Here is a 16,171-nt window from a genome sequence, read left to right as displayed (position 1 = left end):
TCATCTCTGGTGTACAGTATATATGTGTGTATCCGCCAGCAGTGGGTTGTAGACAGTGGTCACTCAGGGCAGGTTGCACGAGTGCACGCTTGATCGCACAACCTAAACAGCGATTATACCGCTCACATTTATGAGTTCCTCCAAGGCGTCAAAGTTTTCTGATCAACTGATAACACACACTATAAATCTCGAACAACATTTCCAAAAATTTACAGTTGACAAACGACCGTCAATTATTTCTTATGCTTTCAAATCCCTATGATAATCTGAATTATAGCAATATTTTTCTGTGATTCTGTAAAATGTGATGTAAAGTGATCACACACATTTGTCAGACCTGACGTGGTTGGCTAACGTGGTTGCTTATGACCAGGGATGGACGGGCCATCTGGCATACAGGGCATCGTCCCGGTGTGCCGTCGACCCAATGTTGGCCACTACGGTCCTCTACAATTTTTTAATTATAATTTTGAAAAAATTCCCTTCCAATTAGGCCAGCCAGCCACTCATCATTGGCTACAGAGGGCTAGCATTGTGTTGCCAGCGGCCATCGAAACATTATTGGTCCATTGTTTGTCATTGTCAATGAATCATGTGCTGACAGGCTCAGAGAGCCCTGACAGTGTGTCAATCACTGCACAACCAAGGCTAGGGCGGGACCTCATTAGCGGCACGAGTAAACTGTTAGCTAACTTTGTTAACTAGCCAGGATAAAATGGACATGAAGACAAAACACCAGGATGGTGCAGAGAAATGACGGAGCAAAAAGTTAAAATCTCTTGAGGTTGAGGCTGCAAAATGTTCAAAGTTGACTGACCTATTAGGTGCCGTCACCACCCCAGCAGTAGGTGCTGCTGCATCTGTAAACGAGCAAAATTGTCCGTCGGTGTAACTGTGACTGCGAATGCTTGTTTGTTTACATGTGCCCTGTGATTGACTGGCGACCAGTTCAGAGTGTACCCCGCCTCTCGCCCGAAGATACCAGGGAAAGGCTCCAGCACCCCCGCGGCCCTAGTGAGGATAAGTGATACGGAAATTGAATGAATGAATGTTGCTGAAGGGCTATTACCCTCAAAATACTGGCATTTCATTTCCCCATTGTTGCCACCTATTCAGTGCACACTAGTAGCCAGCTGCAGCTTTCAGCTGCAATCTCAAAAACACAATGAAAAACTTGTTGCTTGAATTGAATTGTGTTTTTTAAAATGAGGAATTCAAACAAAAACAGGACTTTTGTCTGTCATCTCCTAACAAAAACATGCAACACAGTATGACAGGAACAATGGTGAAAGTACATTGATAACTTTGCATTCCTCGCAGCTCTGGCTGACTTTATTAAATAACAAAATAATGTATTTACTCGTATATTAGAAAGCAAATAAATAAATTCCATATTATCACAGTGTGATCATACAGTATTTTAACTAAAGCATTCTGATACAAATAATATTTTTTTCTAGTAATTCATTTTTACAAGTATGAACTGTATTACCAAAAACACATTCACTCCCATTCACATAGTGTCATTGAACGCACCTTGCACTGACGAAGAGTGAAATACAGTATTTTAATCAATTGAGCATGTACAAACTGGTCCCTCTGCTGGTCTCTTTTAATATTACAGTTGATTCACTGTAGCGTAACATCACAGCAGACCTTGCGATGTTACTATTGTGCACACGTACTGTACGTCGTGATGATGATGCTCAAACAAAATATAGTGCAGCTCGCCTTCAATGCATTATCTTCTAAGTGGCCTATGAAGCTTTCTTAGACTAGAGTGTAGAGCTTCGTCCCCTCTTAATCTTGTTAATGGAGAAAATACATTTACAACCTTTCAGTGAAGTATCTAGTTACATAAAACAGGGGGGAAATGTTTGCGATGTAAGGACTAAAATCCATATTTCATTCGCCTGGAGACTAGTAGGCGACCTGATGGCAACATGAGTCACTGTTGGTTGCGGAGACATTTCCGTGACATCTCATGGAGACTAGCAGGGTCGCCAGGCAGTCGTGGTGAAATCAAACCTGTGGTGACCTTTTGACGACTCCTCTATACTGTACGGTCACTATAGTTAAAAACATTCACATAGTTTAAAGTCACAAAACTGCAATCAATCGTCACCAAAAATTATGTGGACATCTATACTTATGTCCATGTCAAGGTCTGATAATAGCAGAATGATCTGCCCAATATTTTGGATTTTATGGATGTCAAGATTTTTTCCTCTTATATAGAAAAAGTTCAACTTCCCGTATAACAGAAAACTGCAATTGTTACCAAAATTTATACGGGCATTTCTACCTACTTTAACCTCTGAAAATATTTTGGATTTTATGGATGTCAAATGTCAATATAGAAAATGTCTTATATAGAAAAAGCTCAGCGTTGCTTAATGTCACAAAACTGCGAGCAATCGTCACCAAAATGTACATGGACATCTCTACTTACGGTAATTTCTCATGTATAATACGCATTGTTTTCCCCAGAAAAATTGTCAAAAGTCAATAATGCGCATTATACATAGGTATAGGGGCAAATTGAAAAAAACTTTCACATTTTATAAATATATGCCTCCATCTCGTGGTTATGAAAAAGATGTACACTTTCATTCCAAAATGCCACCGCCACCTCGTAGTTATAAAAAAAGTGTAGCCTACATTTTCATTCCAATATGACAGGGGTACGTATGACTTCATATATGTATAGTTGTGCCCGTAAGTTTACATACCATGGCAGCCTTTGTGAAATATTGAATGACTGAACAACAACCATCATTAATTTCTTTATGGTTATGTTTTGTTTAATGAGCATGCTTTTCTGGAATGATTGACCATTTAATTTGAATCCATCCATCCATCCATCATCCATCAATTTTCTGAGCCACTTATCCTCACAAGGGGGGAATTGTACCCGTCTTACAAATTCTGCAGGGGTAATCAAACATATGAGCACAACTGTGTGTTTTCTAATTTACTAAATAAAAGTAGGGCTGTGAATTTCCAAATAAGATCAAGTCAATTAAAAAAAGGATTACATGTTCAAATAAAGTGCTTAACTTCAGAATAATTATTTGAAAAAAACTAACAAAATACAGATAATACTTCATGTTTTGATCATATGGGTAGAGGCAAAATCATGTATTGTAAAAATGCATTGTACATATGTAGAAGGGTTTTCCAGAATTTTGAGGGTGCGTATTATACAAGGAGCGCACATTATACAGGAGAAATTACGATATGTCCCCTTCAACCTCTGAAAATATCAGAACGATCACCCTAATATTTGGGGTTTTATGAAGATTAATTTATTTTCTTCATTAGAGGACTGTCCCTGTGCACACACACAGCATGCACGTACAAACGAACACACACACACAAACACATAATATATGTTATATATTCATTTCAAGAATATTTCCACTATATATAGGTATATATCAGCGATTTGGTTTGTGGTTTGTTTTGAATTGGTTGTCACATTGTCTGGACACGTCTCCTAGACATCTTCCTGGTGAGAGCGCCAGCAATATCTCCCGGGTCCTGGAGTCGCCTATGACTGATCAGTCTCAGTAGACTTGGTGACATCCCCCCCAGTGAGATGGGGGTCACACACACGCACACTTAACTCCCATAGCGGCGTGCCGGGCAGTACATGGATTTAAAAAAATATAATAATGATGATAATAATAATAATAATAATGTATTAATGAAATACATTTCTACAATGATTAAGCGGTTTGGATGCCTAATGTTGAAATAAATCTTTGACATGGTATGAACAGGCGTACGTTTAGACAAGGGCATACGAGTCTTGTGCTTGCATGAAAATGAAGAGGCATCGCTGAAAATAGAACCCTCAGTCACCAATGTCACACACCCCGGGGAGAAGCCGAAGGACACACCCTCACTGCATCGATACCGCCCAGCTTGGCAAGGAGAGGTAGGACAGGACAGAATGATTTATTGTCAGTAATTGTCCAATTTGAGGCGTTAGTAATAATCACACCATTGTTTCTTCATATTTGCAATGTCTTAGTGATTAAGAACTCAACATTAGTATTTCTTTACACAAACTAATAGCTACTATGACGAAATAAAATGAAAATTAAAATAATATGTGATGTGTGAATATAGATCTGTGTCTCAAGTAGGGGGGATCACAAGCAGCTTGATGGGTGGGCACGGCCCCCTACGGCCCGCCCATGGTGACTGGTGTGCGCTACAAAATACTGTGATCAATATGATATAAGCAAGTGAATGTTGGAAAGCAGGGAATTGTACATAATCATTTGCACGGTACCAAAGCTTTGCAACTTGTTCAAAGAAATGAGAAACTGCTTTTTTCATGTGCACAAGTAACACTATGATGTGAAGGTTGAACAAGTCAAGTCTAATCAAAGCGACTGAAAAAAACTGTAATTCCACGTTTTGTGGTAAAAAAAAAATGCAAAGCAGCTGCTCTCTACAAGTTGAACACTAGCTATTGCACTCAAATGTACCTGGAAATATAGTATGACTCACCTAGTCACCTTTGTAGTTTGCATGAGAGAAGACGCAGCGAGATTTGTGGACTTCTATGCGGTGTCTGCTAATAATGTAATGGGCTGGTCTGGACAGAAAATGCCAGGGCTGAATTTTTTTTTCCCAGTTCACCCCTGCTTTGACGTATCTCTGACAATATTTCTTATAAATTAATCAAAATAATTCACATCATTTTTGTATGTTGTCAGTTTCTGTGTTTAGCAAGCTTTCCGATGACACCAACCTTCTGAAAATTGGATAAAGATTAATGCCAAATGCATAAAATTTGATACAAGCATTTCTGAAACCTACTGCGTCACTTTATGGTAAAAACATCACTCAAAGCCCTCTTGTATCCAGTCTGATACTTGTCTTCCACCCCCTGGTGGATACCTTTATCAGTACAATAATTCAGACACAATACATGGGGCAATCCAAGATGGCAGCCTTCTGAAAGTTCCCAACTCCCTCGATCAAGGTAAAGAAAATTTAAATTTTTACAATTTTCCAGTGACATTTTCTAGGTAATTTTGAGTAATATTCTAACATCAGCACTTAATCTGTTATAATTATTTATTTATTTTGCATTTTAGTATATAGTAAAATTGTGCATACATTTTGTGTTCAGATTTGATACTACAGGTAAAAAGTGGTAGTAATTCCCTCAATTGTCATCTTTTTTTTCTTGGTGCAATATGCATTATATTGATTATTGTGTATCATAAAAAATTTTTGATCAATCAATTACACAAACTACAGATTGAAATGTGATATTTACAACAAATAATTGCACTCAGAAATTGATAAACCTATATTTCTGTACTTTAGATGGCGAAACGGTACACTGCTGACGATGTCCTATGCTTCCTTGATGGCAATTTAAGTGACATAGAGGAGCTGATGTCTGCAGATGATGAAGTGTTGGATAAAGATTGGACCCCTAATGCAGACTATAATGAAGGGAACTCTAGTACTGGTAGTAGCAATGAGGAAGATAAAAAAATCTGATGGGCTTGAAGAGGAAGAGGAGGGTCTAACAATGTCACAGGCAACAAAACAGTGTGGTAGAAGCAAAGTGAAAAGAAAAAAGAGAAGAGAGAAAGGCACATCCAGCTGCTGAGTTTGATAAAAGTAACGTACCGACCTGAAGGCACTGAACCTCGAAAAAAACACCATGTCCCTGAGAAGATTTCAAGCATCAGTTGGCTTTTCCTTGGTAAGCGCAGGAAGAGCAAAAGTCAAGGTTGCCAGACCACTCTCCTCTCCACCACACTCCTCACCAGCACAATCACCAACACCATCACAGAGGAGGTGGCGATCGACTAGTGTGCCTCCGTATGTGAGGAGAGATATGGTCAACCACTTCCCATCCTGGGAAAAGCGACAAAGGTGAAAGCACTGTACAGGATCATTTTCCTATGTGTGCTGTGGAAAATTCAATATCCATCTCTGCCTGAACAAGGACAGGAACTGTTTCCATGATTACCACATGGCATAATAAAAGAAAAAGGGAACAGTCACAGTTTTAAAAAAAAATGAAGAGGCTGATGTTCTTGTTAGTGCCTAAACTGCTGTTCGTAATACAAGAAAAAGTTACTGGAAAAGGTAGCAGTTTGAAAAAATAAGTGGCCAATGTTCTTGTTGAATAGCCTTAACTGCTGTTTTCATGCTTACCACTGCTCATAATAAAAGAGAAAAGAAGAAAGAGGCCTAAAGAGGCATATGTTCTTGTATCGCCAGAACCGCATGTAATGCCCAATGTATCATTTACGATACCAATGAAACAACCTATATGCAAAACAATTTTTGTTATTATTATTAGTTTTTTTATTATTATTATTTTGTGAAAGGGCCAAATTAAGGTTAAGATTCAAGAAATCTTGAATTTTCTGTCCATTATTTATGGGGTAAGGCATTACAGGGTTAAGAACGTTTGTGTTGGGGCCATGTCTCTTCTTCTCCTGTATTTGCACAGATGCGTCAAAGGGATTCCCTTTTATAGGGAAATGAGGGCACAGTTCATGCAGATTGCAGGTTGGTGGGCAGGAGGCCATCATTTAAAAGGAATTCTGATTCACTAACATACGCACAGTGGTGAAAAGAAAATGGGCCGGTATCCACATATCATGAATCTGAGGATGATTTTGTGCATACACTGAACTTGTTCGCGGAATAAGAACATGCAAATTTAAGAAAATGAGGCCCAAGTGTCTGACATCAAAATCACATCTCAATACTAGTACCAGTCATTCCCATCATCTGTTAAAAAATAAACATTTCGAACATTTGAACTGTTGGATAAGAGATGCCTGTAACGTGACTGGAAAGTCGATAGTGACTTTTTCAGGACAAGTCGAAGCTAATTCTTGTCATGTAGTCACTGGATATGGAGGGTATGTACTTGTAAATAAGTGAAATGTGCATGGCCCTGAATTTAAAGGAAATACAGTATATTCATACTCATGTTGAGGATGATGCATACATTTGTTATGATTACAAACTAAACTACTAGTCCGCATGAAAATCATTTTGAAAAGCAGGTATAATTGATGTTGATTATTTTATGTCATTTTTGTGGAACACGAGAATGTTTGGAAGTTATGCAAAGTATATGAAGATTGTTTTCATTAGATGTCAATTCAAAAGAATTTTTTTCTTGCAAAGGCAAGAAGCCAGCATCACTGAAAATATCACGTTGACTCTACATATGATATGCACAAACTGCAATGAATACTTTGTAAGTCATCCTACGGAGAAAAAAGTAGTTTAGTTAGTATTGGGATATTGCAGCTAATGAAAGGACGTCCAAACAAATAGAAGGCATCAACTTACAAATCAAATCAAATAAAAAAAAAAAATTGGTTTCCAGGTTCATTTAGACTATGTCGAGTAAGATGGGGGAGAAAAAAAACACAATGCCACTGACAGGTACCCTTGCGGTCATATACTGCCCTGAAGTTCCGTTATTGGAGCCGGTAGGGCGCTTTGCGTCCTCTCTCTCTCTAAGCCAGCCGCCTGTCCACGCCACCACCTGCCAACCCACCTAGGACCACCGCCATTACCTTTCCTCAATAAACTGTTCATCATTTTACATCTGCCTCCGCCTGCTCTTGGATCCAGCTACTCCCCATACGTGACAGAAAACTTTGGCCACTACGCACCCAACAACTCTGGAGGCCCTGGTACTCCACTCATTCGATTCCTTTTCCAACGAACTCTGTAAAGTGTTTGATCACCCCATTCAGGGCAAAGAAGCCACCCATCGTCTCCTCACGCTCACGCAGGGCGCTAAATCAGCATCAGAATATTCCAGAGTTCCGGATATTGGCGGGTGAATGTGGGTGGGATGACGCGGCACACTTTTTCTAAGGGCCTTTCCGAGCAGCTCAAGGATGAGCTAGCAGTCCGGGACGAGCCCTCCTCTCTCGAGAATCTCATCGGCCTTTCCATCCGTCTGGATAACACACTGCGAGAGCGTTCAGGAGAGAGGGGGGTTCGCTCGCACAAAAGCCATCCCACTCCGAGCGCCGCGCCGTCAGCTTCACATCCGCTTCCCGCACCGTCTTCGGCACTTCCGTCACAACCCGTAGCCACCGAAGAGCCCATGCAAATTGCAAAGACACGGTTAGAGCCACAGGAGCTGTGTATCAACTGCGGTCAATCCGGTCACTTTATTTCCTCATGTCCCCTACGATCAAAAGACCAGGCTCACCACGACCCAAGAGCATCGTGGTGAGCCAAACCTCCATTCCCTCAAGCTCTCCTTCTCGCATGACCGTTCCCGCTTGCATTATAGTTTCTGCTCATAACACTCCCATCACTGCCCTGGTTGATTCCAGTGCCGATGACAATTTAATTCATGAAGCCATAACTCACAAGCTCCAAATCCCTCTCCAACCACTTCCTCCCCAAAGAAGGTCACAGCTCTGGATGGCCGAAGCATCTCCCCTGTTACCCACCAAACTGTACCATTCACCTTGCTTATTTCAGGAAATCGCCGTGAGAACATCTCTTTTTCTTATCCCTTCCCCTGATACCCCATTAGTCCTAGGAATTCCCTGGCTCAAAAACCATAACCCCACCATAGACTGGACACACTTAGCCATCACCGGATGGAGCCCTCACTGCCACTCACACTGCCTGCTCTCAGCTATACCTCCCTCTGGTAAACTGCCACCCTCTTCCACACCTGTTGACCTCTCCAGAGTCCCTGAAGAATATCATGATCTCTCTCCGGTGTTTCATAAAGACATGGCCATTTCTCTACACCTCCACCACCAAATAAAAATCCATCATGCAATGTATTTTACCAATCCTCACAAACATTGGCACCATGACAGGCTCAAATAATCATAAGTAGCAGGTAGACATTGGCATGAGACCCCCAGATGTAATTTCATGTCACAAAAATACACTCACAGCTCTCAGCAAAGTAATGTAAAATTCCTATGTGTGAATGCCATCCTTGTTTACATATGCTCCCACATTTCTGTTTTTGGCCTGCATCCTCTTGTGAATTCCATGGTGAGTTTCTTTAAATTTGCCATTTCTTTAAATTTGCCATTTCAGCCTATTCTTATCAAAAACTCATTGGAGAAAGGAAAGCTTTACACAGTACATGTATTTAGGGGCTTTCCCAATGCAGGAACCTAAGCAGGAACATACCTACCTACCCTGGTAGCTTGAGTTCCCCCTGTGTCTCCACCAAAAAAAACTAACAGGTAAGGATTATTTTTTTTATTATTTATTTATTTATTCCTCCTGCTGGGTATGGTCTTCCAGTCGCTCTTCGAATGCTAATTTGATGACAGACCTCTGTAGGCGTTTACCTGTTCATTCACAGAGCCACAATTTGAATTTATTGAAATGTACCTGTTTTTAATAAAACTCCGTGCCTCAAAGACTGTCTTGTCTGCAGCCAGGTTGACATTGCAAATGAGAATCAGTTCTCAATTACCTCGCCTGGATAAAGGGTTAGGTTTTAAAGGTACCAAAATATTTGAAATTTAGATTACGATATAAAATAAGACATGAACTTGAAAGTTTGAAATACCAGCATTTTTTAGATCCAATAGGTGTCAGTATTGAGCACCATCAGTCTCATTTGCTTAAGACACTTTCAATTAATAAGTGCGATGGAAACACAAACCACATGGCTACAGGAACCTTTTGCTACCAGGAACTCCTGCTACCAGGAACTCAAAGTTCCTGGGCTGGTTGGTGTAAAAGCCTTATTGCTTCTAAGGTCAGGCAATAGACAAAAAGTGCATATTTCAGGGATAATGACAATTTTACATGGCATCCTTCTGTATTGAAAAGATAGAAAGGAGACCACATAGGCTGAGGTGTCAAAAGACACAAGTCAACCTGTGACCCCGCTTGTTTAAAACATGACATTCCCTTACCAGCCAATGTTGAACTCGACATGGGCATCAAAGAAACCAACAACAGGAGCTGTGGCTGCGTTCCAGCCATGTATTCTGGCTCGGATCAGACCCTCCCTTTTGCTGTTCCTCACGATCTTGACCAGACCCGGGTAACGTTTGTTCACATACTGATCCAAGTTGAATTTCAGCTCCACTGTAAAAGGGCAGATTAGACAGAATTGCTCATTAAAGTGACATATAATGACAGTTGTAAGAAACCTAGTTTGTCCGACATACAAAGGTTGGGTTGTTGAGCATTTAAACCTTTTTTGGGTAGCTTTATTTGGGAAGCTTGACTACTGTGACGAAGTTTAATGTTGAATGTTTGTTTTCCTTCTTCTTCCTCTTTCTTCATGAAAATATGGAAGTATGGAAGTTGATACGTGCATGTAACAACTTCAATACAACTCCAATACAAGCAATTTGATATACAGTACGCATGTGCTGATGCACACGTGTCCTGTTAAAAGTAAGTAGCCAAACAACCCATGAAAACACTTTAGATAATACCATGTTTATGAGGAGTATTCAAATATTTTCATCAGATATGTTTTTAATAATATACGGTATGCACAGGGAAATTACGATGATGGAGCAATATAATTACAGCATACTGTATATTGTTTGGTATACAGTTGTAGCTGTATCTTCCTGCTCTGACAGATCTGGTGGATTGTAACAGCGAAAATACTGTAGCTCTCCTCCAATGCTGCTGATGAGGCTGGTCGTCATCACTAAAAACACATTCTGCCAGGTCTGGATGGTCCGGCTGTACAAACTGCTTTTTGTGTTGTGTTTGAGGAAAAATTACTGTTGCTCAGGTTTAGTGCTGAGCGTGTCACTTACAGAGAGCAAAGTTTTAATAAGGATGCATGAGAAGCACAAGGTTCGACCAGCATCCACAGCTAGCTTTTGACTGTTACTTGCAACATGAATCTGACATCAATCCATTCAATTTCTATTATACTTCAATCAATCAAACCTTTATTTGTATAGCGCCTTTCATACTTAAAAATCAACACAAAGAGCTTCACAAGGCAAATGATAAAAGCTTATCATTTGCTTATGCTTTGCTTATTTATACACAAACACGTCCTCGTTACCAAACACCCATGAGTAAAATTAGTTACAATAAAAAAAGATTATTAAATACATAACAGCTATTGAGACTTGCCATCATTAGTCTAACTGGAGCCTATCCTGGCTGCCAAGAGGGAGGGCACACCTGAGACTGGTCACAAGTCAATCACAAGAGACAAACAATTGTTTACATTTTCACGCACACAGATGGACAATTTAAAGGCTTCAATTAACCTAACTTGCATGTTTTTGTATTGTGGGAGGAAATGAAAATACTCATAGGAAGCCAAGGCAAGCACGGAGAGAATATGCAAAATCTGCAGAGACATGTTCCAATGGAGATTCAAACCCAAATCTCTTGAGTACTCAGAAGGAATGACTGCAAAGATAGTCCCATGTCTTTCATAAATGATTCGTTCAAATGAATTAATCATTTGAGTGAACATAATTATTAGAATCAACTTCATGAAGTGGTTTGTTGCTTTCTCAGTTCAGTTGCGCTCAGCTGCGAGCGTGGCGGCTGAGGGTGGAACTGCCGTGTTCCACAACTCACTCGTTAATCTTCTCCCAGCGTGGGGGCAGGAGTAGGGCTGTAGTGACCTGAGCAAGCGTGACTTGTCATTCGTTCACTGCAAATGAACGACATGTATCACTCAGTGAAAAATTCTTCCCTGAGTGATTCAAACAATTTCCTCCTCGCTGGGATAGGGTTTCATTGGCAACCGTTTCTCCAAGCTAACGGCTAATGTTTAGCCAAACCACATGAAAGCAGACAGACACACAGGGCATGTGTTCCGATTATTTTAACAGACAACACAAAGTAATGAGAGAGAAGAGGAGATGGGGGAAGGACTGAGTAAATGGGAGTGTGTCGGTCAGGCTACAAGTCTGTTAGGCTCCATCCATCCATTCATTTTTATCCTGCTTATCCTCACTAGGGTCGCGGGCGTGCTGGAGCCGATCCTATTAATCTTCGGATGAGAGGCGGGTACACCCTGAATTGGTCCCCAGCCAATTGCAGGGCACATAAAAACAAACAATCATTAGCACTCACATTCACACCTATGGGCAATTTAGATTCTTCAATTAACTTAAGAAAGGGACATTAAGAAAAGGTACAGAAATGTGAGTACTGCCACTAAATTTATGGAGACCTTTGCTGTGCCACAAACTGTGAATGCTGAGACAGTTGATGAACCTTTGGATAATTTCACCTGAACAATCACAAATGTCATGAATGCTGTCATTCCTATTAAAAATAACATGAACTTGAGGCGACTCCTGTTCAGCCTCAAGTCAGCTGCAATAGGCTCCAGCGCCCCACAACCCTGAACAGGATAAGCGGTGTTGATAATGGAGGGATGGACGTTTCCCTTGTCATGTTATGTTTTGTGTTGTGTTGAGTTCATCCCCAGTGTTTCTTTGTTACTTTATACCTTATTTTGGGGGATTTTGTTTATTTAGTATTTAGATTTTTTTCCATAACCTCTGTTTGCCTTTTTGTGTTGGGAAATTAAATCCTTTGTGAGATCGTGATTCATCCATTCATCCCTCTCTGTTTCCCAGTGCTGGGGTCCTCCATTTTTTCCACCATCACCACAAATCCGTAACAGAAAATTTACTGACTCAAAATTTGGCCAAGGTATTAATACTTATCACATAGTGATAGTCACTATTTTAGTTGTCTCATTTGATTGGAATATTTATGCATACTCTGTTAATGTGTGTGCACTTTTTTCAAGTTTAATTTACATGGTTTATAATTTGTATATAATTTTTATACAATGGTTTATAACTCCCAACATTTAACAGCATGCTTATCAGATTTCCACTCTATGCATCAACTTTAGTTTGTTAGTTTGTAGCTTTGTATGGAATAAAAACCTGTAAGCCTCATTAAGATCTTGCTGTAAACATGGTGAGTCTCATTAATTGGAGTCATTCTGCCGCGCAAGCGCACACACTCAGCCAAAGTGCATCTCATCAATGGATGACGAATTTAAATGTTACATGCTGTCTGCGCTACAGTAACTAATGTGTTGAGGAGACATGGAAAACGTGTGTGTGATTTGTCATGAAAGTGTCAGTTACAATGCGAATGGAGAGACTGTGTTGTTCAAAGAAGCTGTAACGCCCAAGTTATTTGTGCTATTTGTCTTATGTCAGGACAGAAAGGCTCCCAACAAACAGCTCCCACATCGTACAAATGATTAATCGCTGTATTTAAATGTCCCCTTCCATCAGAATACATTTTTTTCTCGTGTTTTATGCATAAGATCGGTCAAAACGAGTCTGTGACATGGATTAAGTATAACATCTAAGAGAGCAGAAGGACGACTGCTCCCCAGTGCGGCCAAAGCGGACCGTGCCCAAATTTGGAAGGGCTGAAGTAGCAGTCTACTAGGAAGTCGGGAGACTTTCCCCGCTGAGTAGACAACATCTCAGCAGTATATATTTGTCACTGTTGCAAAAGAAAGCCCTGCCTTTGCTTATTTTAAGGAGGAGGTGACGCAGCACTTAAAAATAAATAAAATTAAAAATAAATAATAAACAAAACGGAATGTGTGGAACCCATACTAATTTCACAGCAGGACCCCAGAGTTTATAAGCTCGTTTGTGAGACAGGGAGCTTTGAAAGCCTCCTGCAGAGACGTCTCGGTATACAACTTTTCTATTGTGCCAAAGCTCGGGATAGATGGACATAGCATTTATTATGATCTTTCTCCATTTTCCCCTTGTCGTTTCCAGTACAAGCGTGCCAAAGTAGCACTCAAAAATCACTCGACCAGCCCCTCTCCTTTTGGAGGCACTTTCTGACATTGCTACGACGGCACTCCAGAATAGAGCAATTTTCTATTCGATTGCACTTGCCGAGCTGCAACACGGCATTCCCCCCCTCAGCACATGCACAATGAATGGGTAAGTCGACGGCGGCTTTCCCATTGACAAGTGTGGTGTGAAAGGTTCAATAATTTTGTCAATTAATATTCAAGTACTTGTCCACTTCATGGTTGATACTGCTTACCCACACAACACAGCTGAATGGCAGCACAGCATTTCCGTGTTTTAAGCGAGCGAGTCTCAGCTGCTGCCAAGCCACAAGAACTGTCTTTAGCGTATACGTATGTGTTATACAACAATACTTAACCAGAGCTGCCAAATGTTACGGAACGTCCATATTTTGTAACGGAAATCGGTGGACGCTGACTTGTTACGGCCGTAACACCGATTGTTCCAGATATTGGGGGCGAAAAAAATCAGGCATCCGATATTAACGGTCAGTACGCCGTTGTTTCCGGCCACCGTGACAAAAATAGAGAAAAAAAGCTGATCTGGGTACACTATATTATTACACAACCCTCCTCGCCCTGGCTTCCAAGCCACAGAGGCGAAAGCTTATCTTTGTTTCTGGTGTCAACACATTGTAAGTCACTAATCATCACCTCCATGGTAGCAAATAAATTAGACTTCTTACCATGCTTCTTTGTATTGTTAAGGCAAAGATGGAAAAGCAGAATGCTAATTGCTAAGCAATCGTGTAATGAAGTTTTCTGAGCCGCTTATCCTCACAAGGGTCGAGGGAGTGCTGGAGCCTATCCCAGCTATCTTCGGGCAGCAGGCAGGGTACACCCTGAACTGGTTGCCAGCCAATCTAATGAAGTTGCAAAACACAGAAATAAGTGATAACCGGAAATAAATTAATACGTCACCGGAGACGTGATCTGAGAACAGGGTCAGGTTCAAATATAAGATAACCTTTATTAGTCCCCCAATGGGGAAATGTCCATCATTTCAGGAGCAATAGTAAACAGAGGAAATATAAATATATAATATAATTTACATACAATGGGCTGTTCGGTGCCCGCACGACCGGAGTCAGAGTTTGGTCCGCATATCCGGCACTAAGTCGGACTCGTTTCTGGTGAGAGTTGGACTCCGCCAAGGCTGCCCTTTGTCATCGATTTTGTTCATAACTTTTATGGACAAAATTTCAAGGCGCAGCCGAGGCTTAGAAGGGTCCGGTTTGGTGGCCTCAGTATTGCATCTCTGCTTTTTGCAGATGATGTGGTTCTGTTGGCTTAATCAAGCTGTGATCTACAACTCTCACTGGAGCAGTTCGCAGGCGAGTGTGAAGCGACTGGGATGAGAATCAGGACCTCCAAATCTGAGACCATGGTCCTCAAGTCGGAAAAGGGTGGCGTGCCCTCTCCAGGTCGGGGATGAGATCCTGCCCCAAGTGGAGGAGTTCAAGTATCTTGGGGTCTTGTTCACGAGTGAGGGAAGAATGGAACGGGAGATTGACAGGCGGATCGGTGCAGCGTCTGCAGTGATGTGGACTTTGTATCTGTCCGCTGCCGAAAGGCGAAGCTCTCAATTTACCGGTCGATCTATGTTCCTACCCTCACCTATGGTCACGAGCTGTGGGTCGTGACCGAAAGAACAAGATCCTGGATACAAGTGAGTCTCCTCTGCAGGGCTCTCCCTTAGAGATAAGGTGAGAAGCTCGGTCATCTGGGAGAATCTCAGAGTAGAGTCGCTGCTCCTCCACACCGAGAGGATCCAGATGAGGTGGCTGGGGCATCTGATTCGGATGCCTCCCGGACGCCTCCCCGGTGAGGTGTTCCAGGCACGTCCCACCAGGAGGAGCCCCCGGGGACAACTCAGGACACGCTGGAGAGACTACGTCTTTCGGCTGACCTGGGAACGCCTCGGGATCCCCCCGGAAGAGTTGGATGAAGTGGCTGGGGAGAGGGAGGTCTGGGCGTCCCTGCTAAAGCTACTGGCCCGGCCGGCGACCCGACCTTGGATAAGCGGTAGAAGATGGATGGATGGATGGATGGAAACAACATACAAGAGATGAAATCTATACAAGTACATTCACAAAATAGAAATCTAAACTATTGTCAATGCAGTAACTGTCCAATTAAATTTATCAGCAATGTTATTTGTTTGTTTGAAAATAGAGTGGTGAGTTTTAATTTTGACATTTGAGATTGATGAATCTGATTAAATATACTTTTTTTTTTTTTTTTTAACCAAGGTTCAAAGCAGAATTAGTAAAGGTGAATTTTGACAACGGCACGTCGAAATCTCATATACCTTGATTCAGGCTGCAACTGTGACCACCATTACAGGGTTGA

General features: G+C 41.3%; 1 protein-coding gene across 3 annotated transcripts in view; it reads right to left on the bottom strand.

Annotated features, from left to right (window-relative positions):
• The window catches only part of galnt9 (polypeptide N-acetylgalactosaminyltransferase 9), a 113,476-nt gene that overhangs the window by 69,821 nt on the left and 27,484 nt on the right, over positions 1 to 16,171 (bottom strand). For all 3 annotated transcript variants that reach the window (XM_061673009.1, XM_061673010.1, XM_061673011.1), the window contains one exon: positions 9,930 to 10,104. In XM_061673009.1, coding sequence (XP_061528993.1) covers positions 9,930 to 10,104 — 175 coding nt within the window. The remainder of the gene's footprint in view (positions 1 to 9,929; positions 10,105 to 16,171) is intronic.

This window comes from Phycodurus eques, chromosome 3 (assembly GCF_024500275.1).
Source record: "Phycodurus eques isolate BA_2022a chromosome 3, UOR_Pequ_1.1, whole genome shotgun sequence".
NCBI classification, from domain to species: domain Eukaryota; kingdom Metazoa; phylum Chordata; class Actinopteri; order Syngnathiformes; family Syngnathidae; genus Phycodurus; species Phycodurus eques.
This window is presented reverse-complemented; position numbering and strand designations above follow the sequence as displayed.